Raw genomic sequence first — 14,695 nt, 5'->3', positions numbered from 1 at the left:
CTGACATCCAGTATATTTTTTAATGCCTGTAGTCAGCTCTATTTTGGCAAAATAAAACAGTAGGCTGAGAATTTGATACCTTGTTTCTCATTTGGGGCCAATTTCAGGGGGGGTTGCCTATTGCTAGCACTGGATTTCTATGGCAAAGTCTTCCTCCAAGAGCAAGGTAATGACTCAGTTTCCCCTTCTCAGCCCTACTCTCTCACTGAAAGGTTTTCCTGCAACCCTGAAGATTTCATAAATACCAGGGTTCCTTTGGTGGGCAGTGTAATTTTCTTGCACCTTCTATGATGCTGGGGAAAATAATTAGAATTCAGGCTAGAACTCTGCCTCAGAGAAAGGTGAAGGAACTTTCATACCAGGTGGCCAAGCATCACTTTACCATTAGTATAAAAATAGGTTATATAAAACAAACATTCTTTTTATTGCTTTGGGGGATCATATTTAAGGTACCTATCACATCTGTTCTTAGTCCAGGCCACTAAGTCCCAGTGAAATTGCAGTTGTGGAATTTGGTACATTGAAAAGAAACTTGACTCATTTAGAACTTCAATGATCCAGGGGAATTTGGAAATCTGGATTTTTTTTTTTTTTTTGGAAGGAAAAAGGGACTTCAAAAAGATTAGTGGTCAACAAAGTTAGAGAAAACCCATCACAACAGTGAATGTTTCACCTTTGCTATGTAGCATTTTGGGGAATTCAAATGGTGAAATATGAGGAATTTCCAGTTGTAAATCAAACTAAATGTTTATCTGGAGGGTGAAGGAGAAGGCACTTTGATTTGGGTCTGTGAAGGTCACGACTATGCAAAGCGCCAGTAGTTTATAAATAACTTAATTGGTTACAGTGCTAGACTACACAGAGAGGAGCTGGGATTAGGAAAGGAGAAACAGAAGAAATGTGCAACCAATAAATCCACCATACTGTAAATACATTACTCGCTGCCTGCTTTAGTCGACTGAGGAATTTAGGCTGGGGTAATGTGGATTCCTGCAGCTACAATTGGCACTTTGTAACCATCAAGTGATAATTTAATAAACTGCCATAGCAGGCTTTCTAAAGCAGCTAAAACCATTGGAAAAAAACAAACAAACAAACAAAAAAAAGAAATATTCACAGGAAAGGGTTATGAATCATTCTCTTGCTTGGTCAGTTGCAGCAGAAATGTGAGTTTTTCTTGTTTTTCCTGTTCCCTATGTGGCATGCCTCTGTGCATTAAATTAAATAAGAGCATGATTCCCGAAACCTAAATCTCCCATGCTGGGGGAAACAATGTAAATAATAATAATTTTTTTGAGAAGGCATTTTTTATTTTCTTATAAGACTATTTACCATTATTATATTTTAGACTCAATTATATTAACCAACTTACCACATATATTAATGAACCAATCAATGAAATTAACTATCTTTTTTAATAGAGCGCACTGCTCTGAAGACTAACACAAGACATTTATGAGTGAAATGTCTAATACGGACAAATGAAAATGAGTGTGCATGGATGTTTTGCCAGGGGAGAGGATCAATGTGTTGCTCCTTGATAAAGATGGTGAAATATGAAGCCTGCAATAAGGTTTACTCCTGTGACAGGCTACAAAGAGACTGATCCTTTGGCAGAGTAATACACATAGAGTACACACCCTTTACACCTCCAGCACTCTATTCCTTTATAGCCTTGGACCCTTAGGTCCAGCCTGAGAGCAAGCAGGTCTCCTGCCCTTTTGGAAGCCACTCTCTAACCTTAACCTGGATTCTTGGGCCACTCTCCCTCCCATCTCTTCTGGGGCCTATTACTTTCCATTATTTCTGTTATCTTATTTTTTCTCCATTAGTCCACATTTCCATTTATCCATAAGTTTCTTCCCCTCTACTTATAAAATGGCTCAAATGCCCCAATATCTTAAAAAAAAAAAATTAAAAAATCATTCCGACATGGCTTCTTTTCACACCATCCCTCCCTTGCTGTCATTTTTTTCATCAAAACCCTCTGACTGCGCTTCCTGGTCTCTCAGTGGCACCTTCTTTATTCACTGTGGTCCAGTTTCCACCGCCCTGACCTAAACCACGGACCCAAAATTCCTCATCCATAGCTCTGAAGTCCAAAATGCCCTGAAAAGAAAACTTCAAAAACAAAAATAAAACACACCAAAAAAAAACCCCAAAAACAACAACTAAAAAACCCCACCTCAAAACAGCAAAACCTAACTAGAACTGACTTATTTACAGTTTTTATTCGTCCTGTGTAGTATGACCCTTCATACTTCTCATGGCAGACACATTGATATGCTTGTTATCAATGGTGTATGTGCTGTTTCATCTTTCTAAAACCTGAAAATTGCTGAATTCCGAAGCGTCAGCCCTTGGTTTTCCGATACAGGTTTGTGCACCTGAACTGTCAAGTCCAGCAGCACTTCCGAGGCCTCCCGGCCTCGCCTCCTGGCTCCAGCTTTCCTGCTTCTCTCAGACCTGCTGGCCACTCCTACTCTGCCCACTCCTTATACATATAACTGAGTTGCTCAAGGATTTGACCTCTGACCTCTTATTTTCTCAGTCTGTACTTTCACCTGGATGATGTCATCCACTCATAAGATTTAAGAACCTTCTAGAAAGGTAACTCCCAAATCTACACCCAAAATCTTGACTTCTGTTTAGATATCCCGGAATACATTTCCACCTCGTTAGGTATTTCCACTTGAAAGTCCTACCGGCCCTGCAAAAGCAGGATATACAAACACAAGCCTTTACTCCTCCCTGCAGTGTCATCCCTCTTTCAATCATTCAGTCATTGTCTAGGTCCTAGCAATTCCAACTCCAAAGGCATTTCAGCATTACTCCCTTACTTCCTAACTGCAAATATGCTGCAGGGTGACTGCAAATTAGAACTGACCAGAGAGAGTAGTTTAGCTACACAGAACATTTGTGAGGATTGGATAGCTTGTGGGAATCTAGATTTTCTTCCTGGTTTGCTCTGTGACTGAGGTCTATCCAAAAACCTGTGGGCCAGTCATCACAAAGCCAGGACAGCACTTGGTGTAGACACAAATCTACAAAGAAGGCAGAGCTCTGCTGAGCCAGACATCAGGGCAAGTCCTTAGCTCTGAATTAGAAAGCATTCTTCTAAGGCAGATACAAAGAAAAGCCAGTTTCCTGGTTCTGGACACAGTGTGTGGGCTCCATTCATCTAGATTCTCATTACATACTGTAGATAATTCAACTAAGAGGTTGGAAGATATTTTCTAAAGGTCTAACTGGATGAAACCTGTGTTATGCCTGGAATCTATGGAATGGAAAAGCTACACAGCATATCCTAGACTGACTTATTTGATACAGGTCTAAAAATTCAAGTTTGTTACCTCTGATCTCTCTCAGTATAAATTGAGATAAACATTGTGATAAAGCATAACTCTGTCCTGATTTCAGCACTACATTTTACATTTGTAGACTTTTACAGAGCATCTATTTCTCTAGGATACCAGTATGTATTAAATACATATGTACTTTACCTTTGTTTTTTGGAACAAGTCTCTGCCTTTTGATTGTATCAGTAGCTTACTATATGAGCACTTAGATAACTCTTAGGAAACATTTGAAATGGTCATGTCATGTATGATACAAAATGGTATGTGAACATAAGCGAAATATTGACCTCCCATCCATCGGCTCTCATGTTTCATTGCAGCAGAGTGCAACAGAATGCATTTGGCTCAAATATGAAAGAAAACATTTACCAGGTGGAGTATATGACACTTCTGGCCTTGGTGACGTTTTTGGCTTTGAAGTAACACGCTGGAACACCTTAATTGCTGAAAGAGAGAGCTCAAATCATGAGTCATTTGGTGTCAGCATCTCCTGGTCATGCTTAGAACATAAGATCTGACAAAGAGTAAGCCTGATCATGGATTAAAAAAAAAGGGTAGTAAAATGGGAGGTAGGTAGAAAAATAAACTTTAAGCTCTAAAAATAGATCAGTTAGATTTCCAGAGACTGAAATCTGGGAAATGCAAAATTTGACTAAGGATAAAGGCAGGATGGAGAATATTTTTAAAATCTTCATTTCAGGAGACTACCAATTAAATTAATTCAAGAATGTTCTTTTCTGGATGTTTGCTTGACTTCTTCTTACCACCCCCCGTCCCCAATACACACATAACCCATGTCTTTTTTTGAAGATTAGTTCAGAGGGTCAGGGTAGAAGCCAATGAAACATGGATAAGAGTAAGACAAGCTTAGTCAGATCAGGCCACAGCAGAAAGGGAAGTGAGCATGGAAGGAATGGAGTGGGTGGACTGGCATTCTACTCTCCCTGCTATTCTTAGGCCCCAAATAAATCTTTAAATGAACGTATTTACAAACTAAAATTGTCTTTTTACAACTGTTCCTTTAGAGTAACAGGTGCTAATGTAATAGACACCAGGAAAAAAAGACCTAATTTACTTATAGCTCATTTTACAATTTCAAAAATGCTTTCATAAGGATTATGCCCTTTGATTCTCATAAAAATGCTGGGAGGAAGGAATTGCCAGTTTCACTCTAAAGGTTTGGGTTGGTGACTATACATAGCTGTTAAGTACGAGACAAGACTTGAGCTGAAGTTGAGGTCTAGACATTATCTCTAGGTCCAAACATTTGGATTCTCTATATCCAAGCTCTGCAGGTCACATTTTAACTTGCTTCTCACTTTTTTTAGGAAGAAATAATAAACCTGTGCTAACTGAAAGGGTAGTTGTGAGAATTAAATTGAAATGTCAAAATGATGTGAAAACTACACTATTATAAATTTTTTTCCACTTCTAGAACATCTTTACAAAGTTCACATTGAAGGATCTGAGAACATTCTAATTTTCTCTTTGCTCCTTCAAAAAGTAGGAGCACCTACAGTTTGGATGATTGTCAGATTTCTGGGTATAAAATTAATAATGGTATTATTAAGTATTACCTATGAATATAGAAATCTAAAAATCATATCTTTACTTAAAGACAAAATATTCTTTTTTTTTTTTTTAATATCTTTATTGATTTCAGACAGAGGACAGGAGAGGGAGAGAGAGATAGAAACATCAATGATGAGAGAGTCATTGATCGAGCCCGCAACCCGGGCATGTGCCCTGACCGGGAATCGAACCCCAATCGCCTGGATCCTAGGTCTACGCTCAACCGCTGAGCCACACCAGGCTGGGCGAAGACAAAATATTCTTGATTTCTTCCTAATTTTTTATCCCACTTTGCCTTCAATGACAAATTTTGCGATCTAATATATAAGCATAGTTTAAGTATAAATAAGAAGGTGACATGTCCAATTACAGAATTTCATCCTAAAAAAAGTGGTTGATGAACACATTGTGCATACGCTATTGTCAGATGATACTCTTACCACCCAACAATAATTTGCATTTGGTATTGTACATATGAACAGAACATTCTCCCACCAAAAAGCCTTTTGAAGTTCATAAAGAGCTAGTCAACGATTATAGGAGAAGTACTAGGATTTGAATACCTACCTATCTTTGAAATATTTAGTAATGCATATGTATACATACACAAGCATTCAATGACTATAAAACCCCGGATATTGCTGGGATCTATTAGGTAACATCATATTCTCTTAGGTCAGAGAGATCCTAATTTCATCTACTTTTAAGAGGAATGATTAGAATATATTTTATTTTTCATGATCAATTTTCCAAATTGTTCCCTTGCATTAAGTAGCACAGACAAAGCAGGAAGTATCTGGGTGCAGCTATTTTCCAGAGATGCTGACGGGTGGGAGTCAGTTGCCTGAGCTGGGACAGAGTCAGGAAGCTCTCTTGCTTGTTTGGCAGCCACTCAAGGGTTTCCGATGTAGAGTGGAATGCACCGAGCGTATGAATCTATCCATTCTGAAGCTCTATATCTTGTGGCGGAAGCTTGGCTAACGGTCTAAATTAAACAAATTTGAAACTTTGAATATGGTATAATAATGGAAATTTAGAGTAAGCTGATTTATTATCCTGTATTTCTGTATGTAGAATACAGCTCAAAAGGAAAATTATGAATGTCTTCCTTGTTACTTCATATCTCTTTTACTCTTTAAAATCTTACTAGCTAGGCATTTATATTCCCAATGTCTTAACTCCTAGTTCTTATTTTTTGTCTCTACTCATATTTTCCAACACTCATTAAGCTTTCATGCTTTCTTATTTATTTCCATTTCTCCTTTCTCTGCTACTTTTGTTCCATGCTTTATACTCAAATAAGAAGTTGAGAGTATCCTCGTGTGATTTTATCTGATGATTTATTTTTTAAAGTTGTGTTTTAGCCTGGCGGGGCATGGCTCAGTGGTTGAGCATTGACCTAGGATCCAGGCGATCAGGGTTCGATTCCCGGGTTGTGGGCTGGGTCCTCAGTCGGGGGCCTGCAGGAGGCAGCCGATCAATGACTGTCTCATCATTGATGTTTCTGTCTCTCTCTCTCCCTCTCCTTTCCTCTCTCTGGAATCAAAGACATAATAATAAATAATAATAAAATAATGTTTTAGTTTCCTATCCACAGATTTAATACACTTGCTTTCTGTTTTTATTCCTATCCCATTCAGTAATCATCAATTATTTTCCCCAGAATTTCTTATATATAAATGTTGCACATATATTTATTGTTAATATTTTAAATTTCTCATTCTATCAGGAGATTAAAGCGGATTTAAAATCATTTCCTAGATGTAGAACATAGAACTGTCTTGTAGGGAATTTCCCTTTAAAGAAAAAAATAACAGGCAAAATGTCTCCCAGAATCAGACATTCAATACCAAGCCCAAATATACAGCTTTTTCTTTCAAGAGGGACACTGAGATATGATTAAAGGATTTGGTGGAACTTCAAACTACCTGCTAACATTTTCCTTTCCCCAGACCATCAGTGACGGTGAATGTTCCTTTCCTAACAAATTGGCAGGTGCACCTCATATACTTTATGGAAGCAGACCATGTATAAATGGTAAATTTAAATTTAAGTGATTGACCAAGACTGTTACTTACTTGACCACAGAAACTCAATTTTGTTTCAAGCTCCTAGTGTCTAGTGCATTGCCTGGCACCTAAGCAGAGTGCAGTATGTATTTGTTGAATGACTGATTAAATGAATTAAGCAATCACTTAAGCATCAAGGGGTGATACAATTTGAAATTAGGAGAGAAGAGAGACAGGAGATCTGCTGATTGATGACAATGGAGTAGGCATGACAGGGTAGATGCTTGAAGCAGGCATCGCAGCTAGAATGCCCCATGCTTAGTAACAGACGGACTGCAGAGGCTGGATGAGGGAGAGAGGTAAAAATCAGATACAAAATGCTGAGAACCTGCCACAGATGTAAACTGAAAGGCGGAAAAACAATAAGCTTTCTTTAAAGCATTCAAGTTTATGGTAGTCCAAAATGGAGATTGGCTGAGGCAGGTGGAGAAATTAGACAAGAGCTTGGTTAAGAAGTTAGGGTTAGAGTTAAACATTCAAAGGAGAGCTTCTTGAACAGAATAAAAAATAGTTTATAATAAATCTTGTTTGGGTCCTTATTAAAATTTTACAACAAAACAACCGTAGCAATATTATGTAATTGTTATGTTACAGGAGAAGAGATATATATAATCTTCATGATATTAATGTTAAATAAAATTTACTGAAAGGTTAAAAAAAAATTAGGTGATTGGCAAAAGGAGGCACATTCAAGGGCCATGGAAGGGCTGACGGTTCTCAAGCTGGGAAAGAAAGGCAGAGAAAGCAGACACGCTACTTTTTAAAGAAATTTCATTCTCATCACCCACTCCAAATAATGTAACAACAGGGTACCTTCTGGAATAAGCTATTCCAATAGTATACATTTCAGTGGAAAAGTAAGTGTAAATATTTATCAGGTTTCACAGGAAGACTTGCTTCCCAAGGGTTAAAAACCCAACTCGCTATAATTCAACAGAATAACTTCACTAACATCCAACTTTTCAGGCCAGAAGATAAAATATGTATTTACCTGGCTGTGTTTGTGGGACTCTTGGACGTGGAGATGTTTTTGGTTTGGGAGGAATGCGCGGTGTCTGCTTGGCAGCTAAAAAAAAAAGATATAAGGCTTGGAGCTGTTGAGCCCTTCAGGAACCACAGTACCAGCCTCTAGGCTCTCAGAGATGCTTGTTGGGTGACTGAGAGCCTAGGTACACAGCAGTTAATGCAATTAAAGCTTCCAAAGAGCTGCAAATATAGGAAGACAAGTTCTTATTACAACAGAAAACAAAACAAGATGGCACATTAAATGATATCCAAGATATTCAGCTGGCAAACAAAACCGTTGGAATTCCAGAAAAATCTACTTCAAATAGCTTTTAAATAGGTTAAAATAAATTTTATAATAACAAGTATTCATCCTTAATGCAAGTTCACACCATTATATCAGATTATCCCAGTATCTTGAGTGCAAATAGATATTTCTTCTTCTAAAAAAAAAGTTAGCATGTCATATTCCAACTATACCTAGAAAATGAATGGATTTCAATAGTAAGTGCTGATGAAAAAAATTAATCTTGTTAGACAAAACAAAAATTTATTGGTCATACTAAGGAAGAGAAATTGAACAGAAATTAAAGGGTAGATTACTGAAGAAAGTTATTTCTTCTCTGGGTAATTCCCAAAGGAGTTATTTTTACACCAAATAATTGGTATAAAAACCAATTATTTCTTCACCAAGAAAATTAAAAGTATATCCCTGCTGGGAAAAAGAAATTATCAAATTCAAGGTTGCAGTTTGTGGAAACACCTCATTTGGTTGGACTCAAGTGTGTCTGGGATAAGAGAGGTAAGAAGGAACAAAATGCTTTTCAAGGTCATGGAATTTCAGGCACCTTAAGAAAAGATTGCTGAAAATAAGAGCCATTAGATACTAGAAGTAGTTTCTAAAGAGTCTGCAGAGACTTCATCCAGATACTAAACCAAAGAATGCAAGGCATGCAAGGGTTTCAGTGGAGCCCTCTTGCCTGTAGAGAGATGAACACCAAGATACGTTGGAGGTGACACTGGTGTAGGAGCCTGCCACCTGGAGCTTTAGAGCTCCCTTTGCTCATCACTGGGTGACAGCCACAGGATCTCCATCTAAAGGTACAGAATTTTTAAAGAGTCCTTCCAATTCTAAAATTCTCTGATTCTAGAGTTTCTTTCAGTCTCATGATTTCCTGACTCCCAATTCCCTTGCTTTTTGAGGTTGCTACTGACTGGCTATTTTCTCTCCAGGGTATAGGAAAGATGGTCTGCAGGTAAAGGGAGATTATGAGGCAATGCCACAAAAATGATTCAGAAAGGGGTAAGAATCACTAATAGTATTCACAATTAAAACATTTCAATAATATTAATTATTATAACTATAAAAACTATAAACTTCGAAAAGTTAGAGAAAACTGACAGATTCAGTTCATGCAATCAATGCAGAATTTGGTATAATTAAATATAAAGTTTAATAGGCAATATTTAATAGGTTATTTCCAAGGACAATGAGTATAATAAATATCAGTATCTCCTTTGGAAATAGAGACATACAAAAATGTTCAATGGCAATCAAAACACAAGTTTGGGCTTATTTATAATAAACTCCTAAGAGAGCCTACAGATACTGAGAGGGGTTTTCCTCGTAAGCAGCAGCATATTCAGTTATCCACGGTGATGACTTGTTTCCCTTCATGTCCAACTCCTCCACCAAGTAACCCTTTTATGACTTGCTAAAGTCTCCGGTTTGATTTCAGTTTCTCTTATTTGCGTGCAGCGAAATGGCGAAACCACTGCAGGAAGGAGGGGAAAGAAGCAAAGGACCTGAATAATGACAAGGTGACTGGCCAGTGATCCCTTTTTATCTGGATTGCACAGTGAAACCTGTTTCTGTTAGCAGGGCCATAGAACTTGTAAAACTAGGCAAGATGATAAAGTGTTTAAAATTAGTATTTATATTTAAGTGAAATAGAAATGGTCTTCCCCAGAAGCATATTTCCCATCTATACACTCGCACAGCAGCTGAGCTGTCTCCAGGCCTGTCCTAAAGAACTCAGCGCTGCCACGTGACCGGCTGCCGGCGAAGGCTGTGAGCTGAGGGACCGAGGTGGGGCTCCCGATGTCAAGGAGTGCCCGCCCATGTTGTCTTTCCATTCTTATGTCCTGCAAACACTCACCTTCTACGTGAAATACAAAATAATGCATTTACCCGGGCCAGTCGGAGCCCACTTGGCTGGGCAGGATTGCAGGGTGGGAAGGCAGGGCCGCTGCTTCCACGGCCCCCGAGGATGACGGGCTTACCCTGGTGCTTCACACACCTTGAGTTCAGATGACAGAAATGATAGTAACAACTAGAATTTTTTTTCTTAAAAGAAAGCAAACTGCAACTCTGTAGCAAATAGCATTTCTCCTTCCTCAAAATGCATTTAGTTTAAAAAAAAAAAAAGCTTAGAGATGCCAGGTTACAAAAACACTTTCCAAGTAAACAATGTCCCTACTTTTTAAATCTTCACTCCCCACTGGTACCTCCTCCACAATGCTAGAAAGATATATTCAGTAGTAACCAAAAGGAAAAACAAAGTAATAAAAAGGTGTTAAAGTATAAGCCAATACAAGAAGCACTGACTTTCACTTAAATAATGGAGAAAACATCAAACATGTAAATGAACGTGATGGAATGAGTGTTAATGGAAAGTGTGTTGCGAGGGTAGAAAGTATGAATGGATCATTATACGAACAATATTATCTGAAATAGTCAACACAACATCAAGCTGGCAGAATATGCAGTGTTAGGAAAAGATGCTTTAGATTGGATAGTTTTGCTGACTTAAGTGGAGGAAGAGATCAGGTCTAGGTACAAAACTGAATGGAAGAAGAGACTTCTCAGACAATGGTTATGAGCAGATGAACCTAGAGAGAAAATGAGCTGCTGTGACAAAAAATGAGGCTGCAACACGAATTCACAATGAGAGAGAACCCGAGGGTCCCAGGCGATGGTGGCAGTGAGGACAGAACTGCTGAGCTGTGTCATTACCTAGTGTAGCCTCAGGTGGTTCAGACACATTTGTAACAGATTCCACAACTGTATCAAAACAAAGCAGAACAATTTTAAAAATTGTAACACGTTAAGCTAGTCAAGTATTTTTCTTTCATATCAGCACATTCTTTTAAGACTTTGCATCAAATTTTTACAAATACGACAATGAATTTAGACAAGAAAAAAGAGAGCCAAGAGAGGAGATTCTATCCTATAAAAGTAATTCTCCAACTAATATTTATGTTTTAACGGTCATTAGCTGGTTATCAAATGTCATTATGCCTCAATATCTAGATACGGAAGAGCAACTGAAATTTATTTCTGTATTCAGAGAGCCCATTATCATTTTAAGAATCCAAGAATATTGGAAGCTATAGCTCTTCACATCTACTCAATTGTAGAACAAGTACCACAGCTTGAACTTCCATGTTCCACGGACATGATAAACACCAATTAAAAATTTGTTGAATGAAATGAGTCAAAGCATGAAAACCTTTACCACCTTCAGTCTTTGGCTCCTCTGGCCTGAGTGGTGCCTTGGCAGTGGGATATACATAATGTGTCTCGGCTGATGCTAGGGAAGAACAGGGAAGGTCTGGTTAGTGGTGGGCAGCCCACAGCACTCTGTAATGGAACACTGTTTAATTTGAAAACAAAGATTAGTTACCTTAAGTAGATACACTCATGAGAATAACATTTAGGTGATTTATGAAGACGATTACAATTTAAAATGGCAGAAATGAAAGCAGAAATAAAGGCAATGTGCTATGTGGGAAAACACACACAGACTCACACAATAACTATAGCAATTTCTACCTGGAGCAAAAAAGATCATTTTACTTCCTTACATTTTTTTTGAAAAAGGATTCTAGTGAGAAAAAGACAGAGTGAATCCTTGGAAAGCATGGGGATGCATACTTCACATGATGTTAAAACGAAAAGTCGCATGTGCATATTCATATTGAAAGAATGATCAGAACATAAAATATTAAAACTTGCAGTCAGATTGAGAGTGAACTAAAAAGGAAACTGTGAAACTTGCATAGACATGAGCACACAGCAGACATGAGCACAATGTGCTGTATATAATATTTGGCTCTCAAGATTCACTGGATGAGCACAGACAAGATGTGAGGAGCTATGAAATGTCCCAAAGCATGACATGAGGGCATTCAAAGAGGACTTCCACAGCGAGATGGAGAAAGCACATATACCTCACTTCCCAGTAGGAAACATTTTTACCTATAGCTTCCTCTGATGACTCGGTGCTAAATGTAACAGATTCCAGGACTTCAGAAACTAGCAGGAAAAACACAGGATGATACAATTGATCAAGGATGGGTTGTTGTGAGCACTGAATGTATGAATACATACTAAGTGTTTAGAAAAGTGCCTTGTGCCTATAACTGCTCCACGCTAGCCCTTATGATAATATATTATTAACACTAAAAGGAACTCTAATAACTGAATTGAACTCACAATTTTATACGTGTTGTAGGTTACCAATAACAACCATATCTAGTACTGTCCACATGAGTACCAAAATGCCATTAGCTAATTAAGAGATGCACAAAGGAGATGAAAAGGATTACAATCCTATGCTATAAAAAAATAAGATGTTTCAAAATAAATGTTAGGGCACAGCAACAGCATTGCTAAGAATGATTTAAAAATTTAGTTTTTAATCTTGGGGCCAATATGTTCAGGTTATATTATATAAGGTAAAGTTGTGTTTTGTTTTTATTTTTGTTTTAAGTCTTTACTGAAGCGCTTTCTCCTTCCTTGATGGTCACAACTGAACTAGCATTCTTTTCACATGACAGAGTGCAAATTGAGCTTACTACTAAACACTACCACAAATTCGTAACTGTTAGTGAAAAATAAGAATAAAACCAGTTCTTCTAAGTAGTTTTGTTGACTACTTAATCAGATACATGATTATCTAAAATGGAACAGCAAACAGTGAAATGAAGATAAGTTTTTCTATACTGCTGAGTAACACAATATAAATGTAAAGCATTATCAATTTAATACCAACATGCAATCCTGGAAAGAGCATTATATAATATGTAGAGAGAGTTGTTCAATGTATATTCTTTTGTGGTTTTTATATTTGGAAATACAACCCTTGGAGTTTGTCCCTTGACGCTCACAGTGTATCCAGACAGATAAAACCACCTATTTACCAGGTTGACTTTGTTTCATTTCTAGGCCTGGTGATGTCACTGGTCTCAAAATAAGAGTTTGTAGTTCAGTGGGAGCTGAAAGAAGAGGGTCTAAGTTGTCCATTTTGTATAATTTATTTCATAGATTTTAGACAAAGGTAGCAATGAATTGAAATAGACCCTCAAAATAGCAGGATGGAGAGCTCTTGCAGAGTGCGCGTAATTTAAAGCAGAAACTGGCAAACTGTGGCCCTTCCTCTGACTGGCCTGTGAACTAGGAATGTTTTCTACATTGCTAAATGATGGAAAAACATTTAGGAGTAATATTTCATAACATGTAAAAAGGGTATGAAATTCAGATAAAGTTTTATTGGAACAAAAACACATCCACAAACTAAGATAATTCAAGGCATGGTTACATATTTACATATTGGCTTTGGTTGACTTCAGGCTACAACTGCAGAATTGAGTAGTTGTGACAGACACTGAATGGCCTGCACAGTCTAAAATATTCACTTAAAATCCTTCACATAAAAAGATTTTGCTAACCCCTGATCTTAAGCATCCTTCTAGAAAAAGCAAGAACCTATTTGAAAAAAATTAGGTTCTCATTGATTATTGCATCTGAATCAGAATTCCCACAAGGGCTTGAAAAGCTTCCTACAGCTATTTCATGATAGTATCATTAATAAAATGCTCAGTATCACCTAGGGGTGTTTTGTTCTATGTTCCAGTTTCAGTACCCTCATGGGTACCCTCAATAGGAGTTAAGGCTTTTGTTTTATTTTTGCTGTGCCCACTCTTCCATCTACTAATTCAAATCCTAAAGTTATTTCAAAGTCCCGCTATTTTCTAACAGCCCACATAGATCCTTGACTCCTTTAAATATTTCCCCTCTATATTTTTACCACTAATTGAACAAGCTGCTTTTGTATAAGCAAATTGTCTTATACGTAAGAAAAACTTGAGAACAGGTTTTTCCCACTATTATGTTGTCATCTGTTCAAAAGGTGAAACATGTCCTTACTTTTGATCTCCATCTCTGTTCAACACCCTACCCCACCCCACCCCACCCCACTCAACTGCTAATATGGTGCTGGGAACACAGAGAGCAAGGAAACATTTGTTTACATAAACTAAAGAAGCAGCAGTTTTTAAAAAGAGATGAATGAAGTGGAATAGTAAGAGAATTGAATAAGATACATCTTTTGTCAGAGACAATCCCTATGCAGGGCACATGATAAATTTGGCTACCACATAGAGCACCCCAACCGTAAGCCTTCTGGTCAACCCTGCAGTTGTAGACATGCTAACCACTATCTGAGGCGAGAGGTGCCAGTTAGCAGGACACGTCACTGTCACTCCTGAGGCCCAACTGCAATGGGCTGGAAGGACTCTTTCAACCAGAAACCATAGATTTCTTTTGTTTCAAGGACGAAGCTTCCTTGAAGTTTCAAGTTTGGGAGGAGGAGTTTTTAATTTTTCTTTTGTCCCATTGTTTTAAAA

General features: G+C 37.8%; 1 protein-coding gene across 1 annotated transcript in view; it reads right to left on the bottom strand.

Annotated features, from left to right (window-relative positions):
- The window catches only part of ABI3BP (ABI family member 3 binding protein), a 216,198-nt gene that overhangs the window by 52,734 nt on the left and 148,769 nt on the right, over positions 1-14,695 (bottom strand). Inside the window, exons 42-46 of the mRNA XM_087818121.1 lie at positions 12,267-12,323; positions 11,527-11,598; positions 11,022-11,069; positions 7,992-8,066; positions 3,729-3,803 (exon numbers count right to left, since the gene is read on the bottom strand). Of these exons, the coding sequence (XP_087674247.1) occupies positions 3,729-3,803; positions 7,992-8,066; positions 11,022-11,069; positions 11,527-11,598; positions 12,267-12,323 (327 nt within the window). The remainder of the gene's footprint in view (positions 1-3,728; positions 3,804-7,991; positions 8,067-11,021; positions 11,070-11,526; positions 11,599-12,266; positions 12,324-14,695) is intronic.

This window comes from Miniopterus natalensis, chromosome 6, assembly GCF_054644295.1.
Source record: "Miniopterus natalensis isolate mMinNat1 chromosome 6, mMinNat1.hap1, whole genome shotgun sequence".
Taxonomy (NCBI): Eukaryota; Metazoa; Chordata; class Mammalia; order Chiroptera; family Miniopteridae; genus Miniopterus; species Miniopterus natalensis.
Note: the sequence above shows the minus strand (reverse complement) of the source record. Positions and strands in the feature narration are given on the sequence as shown.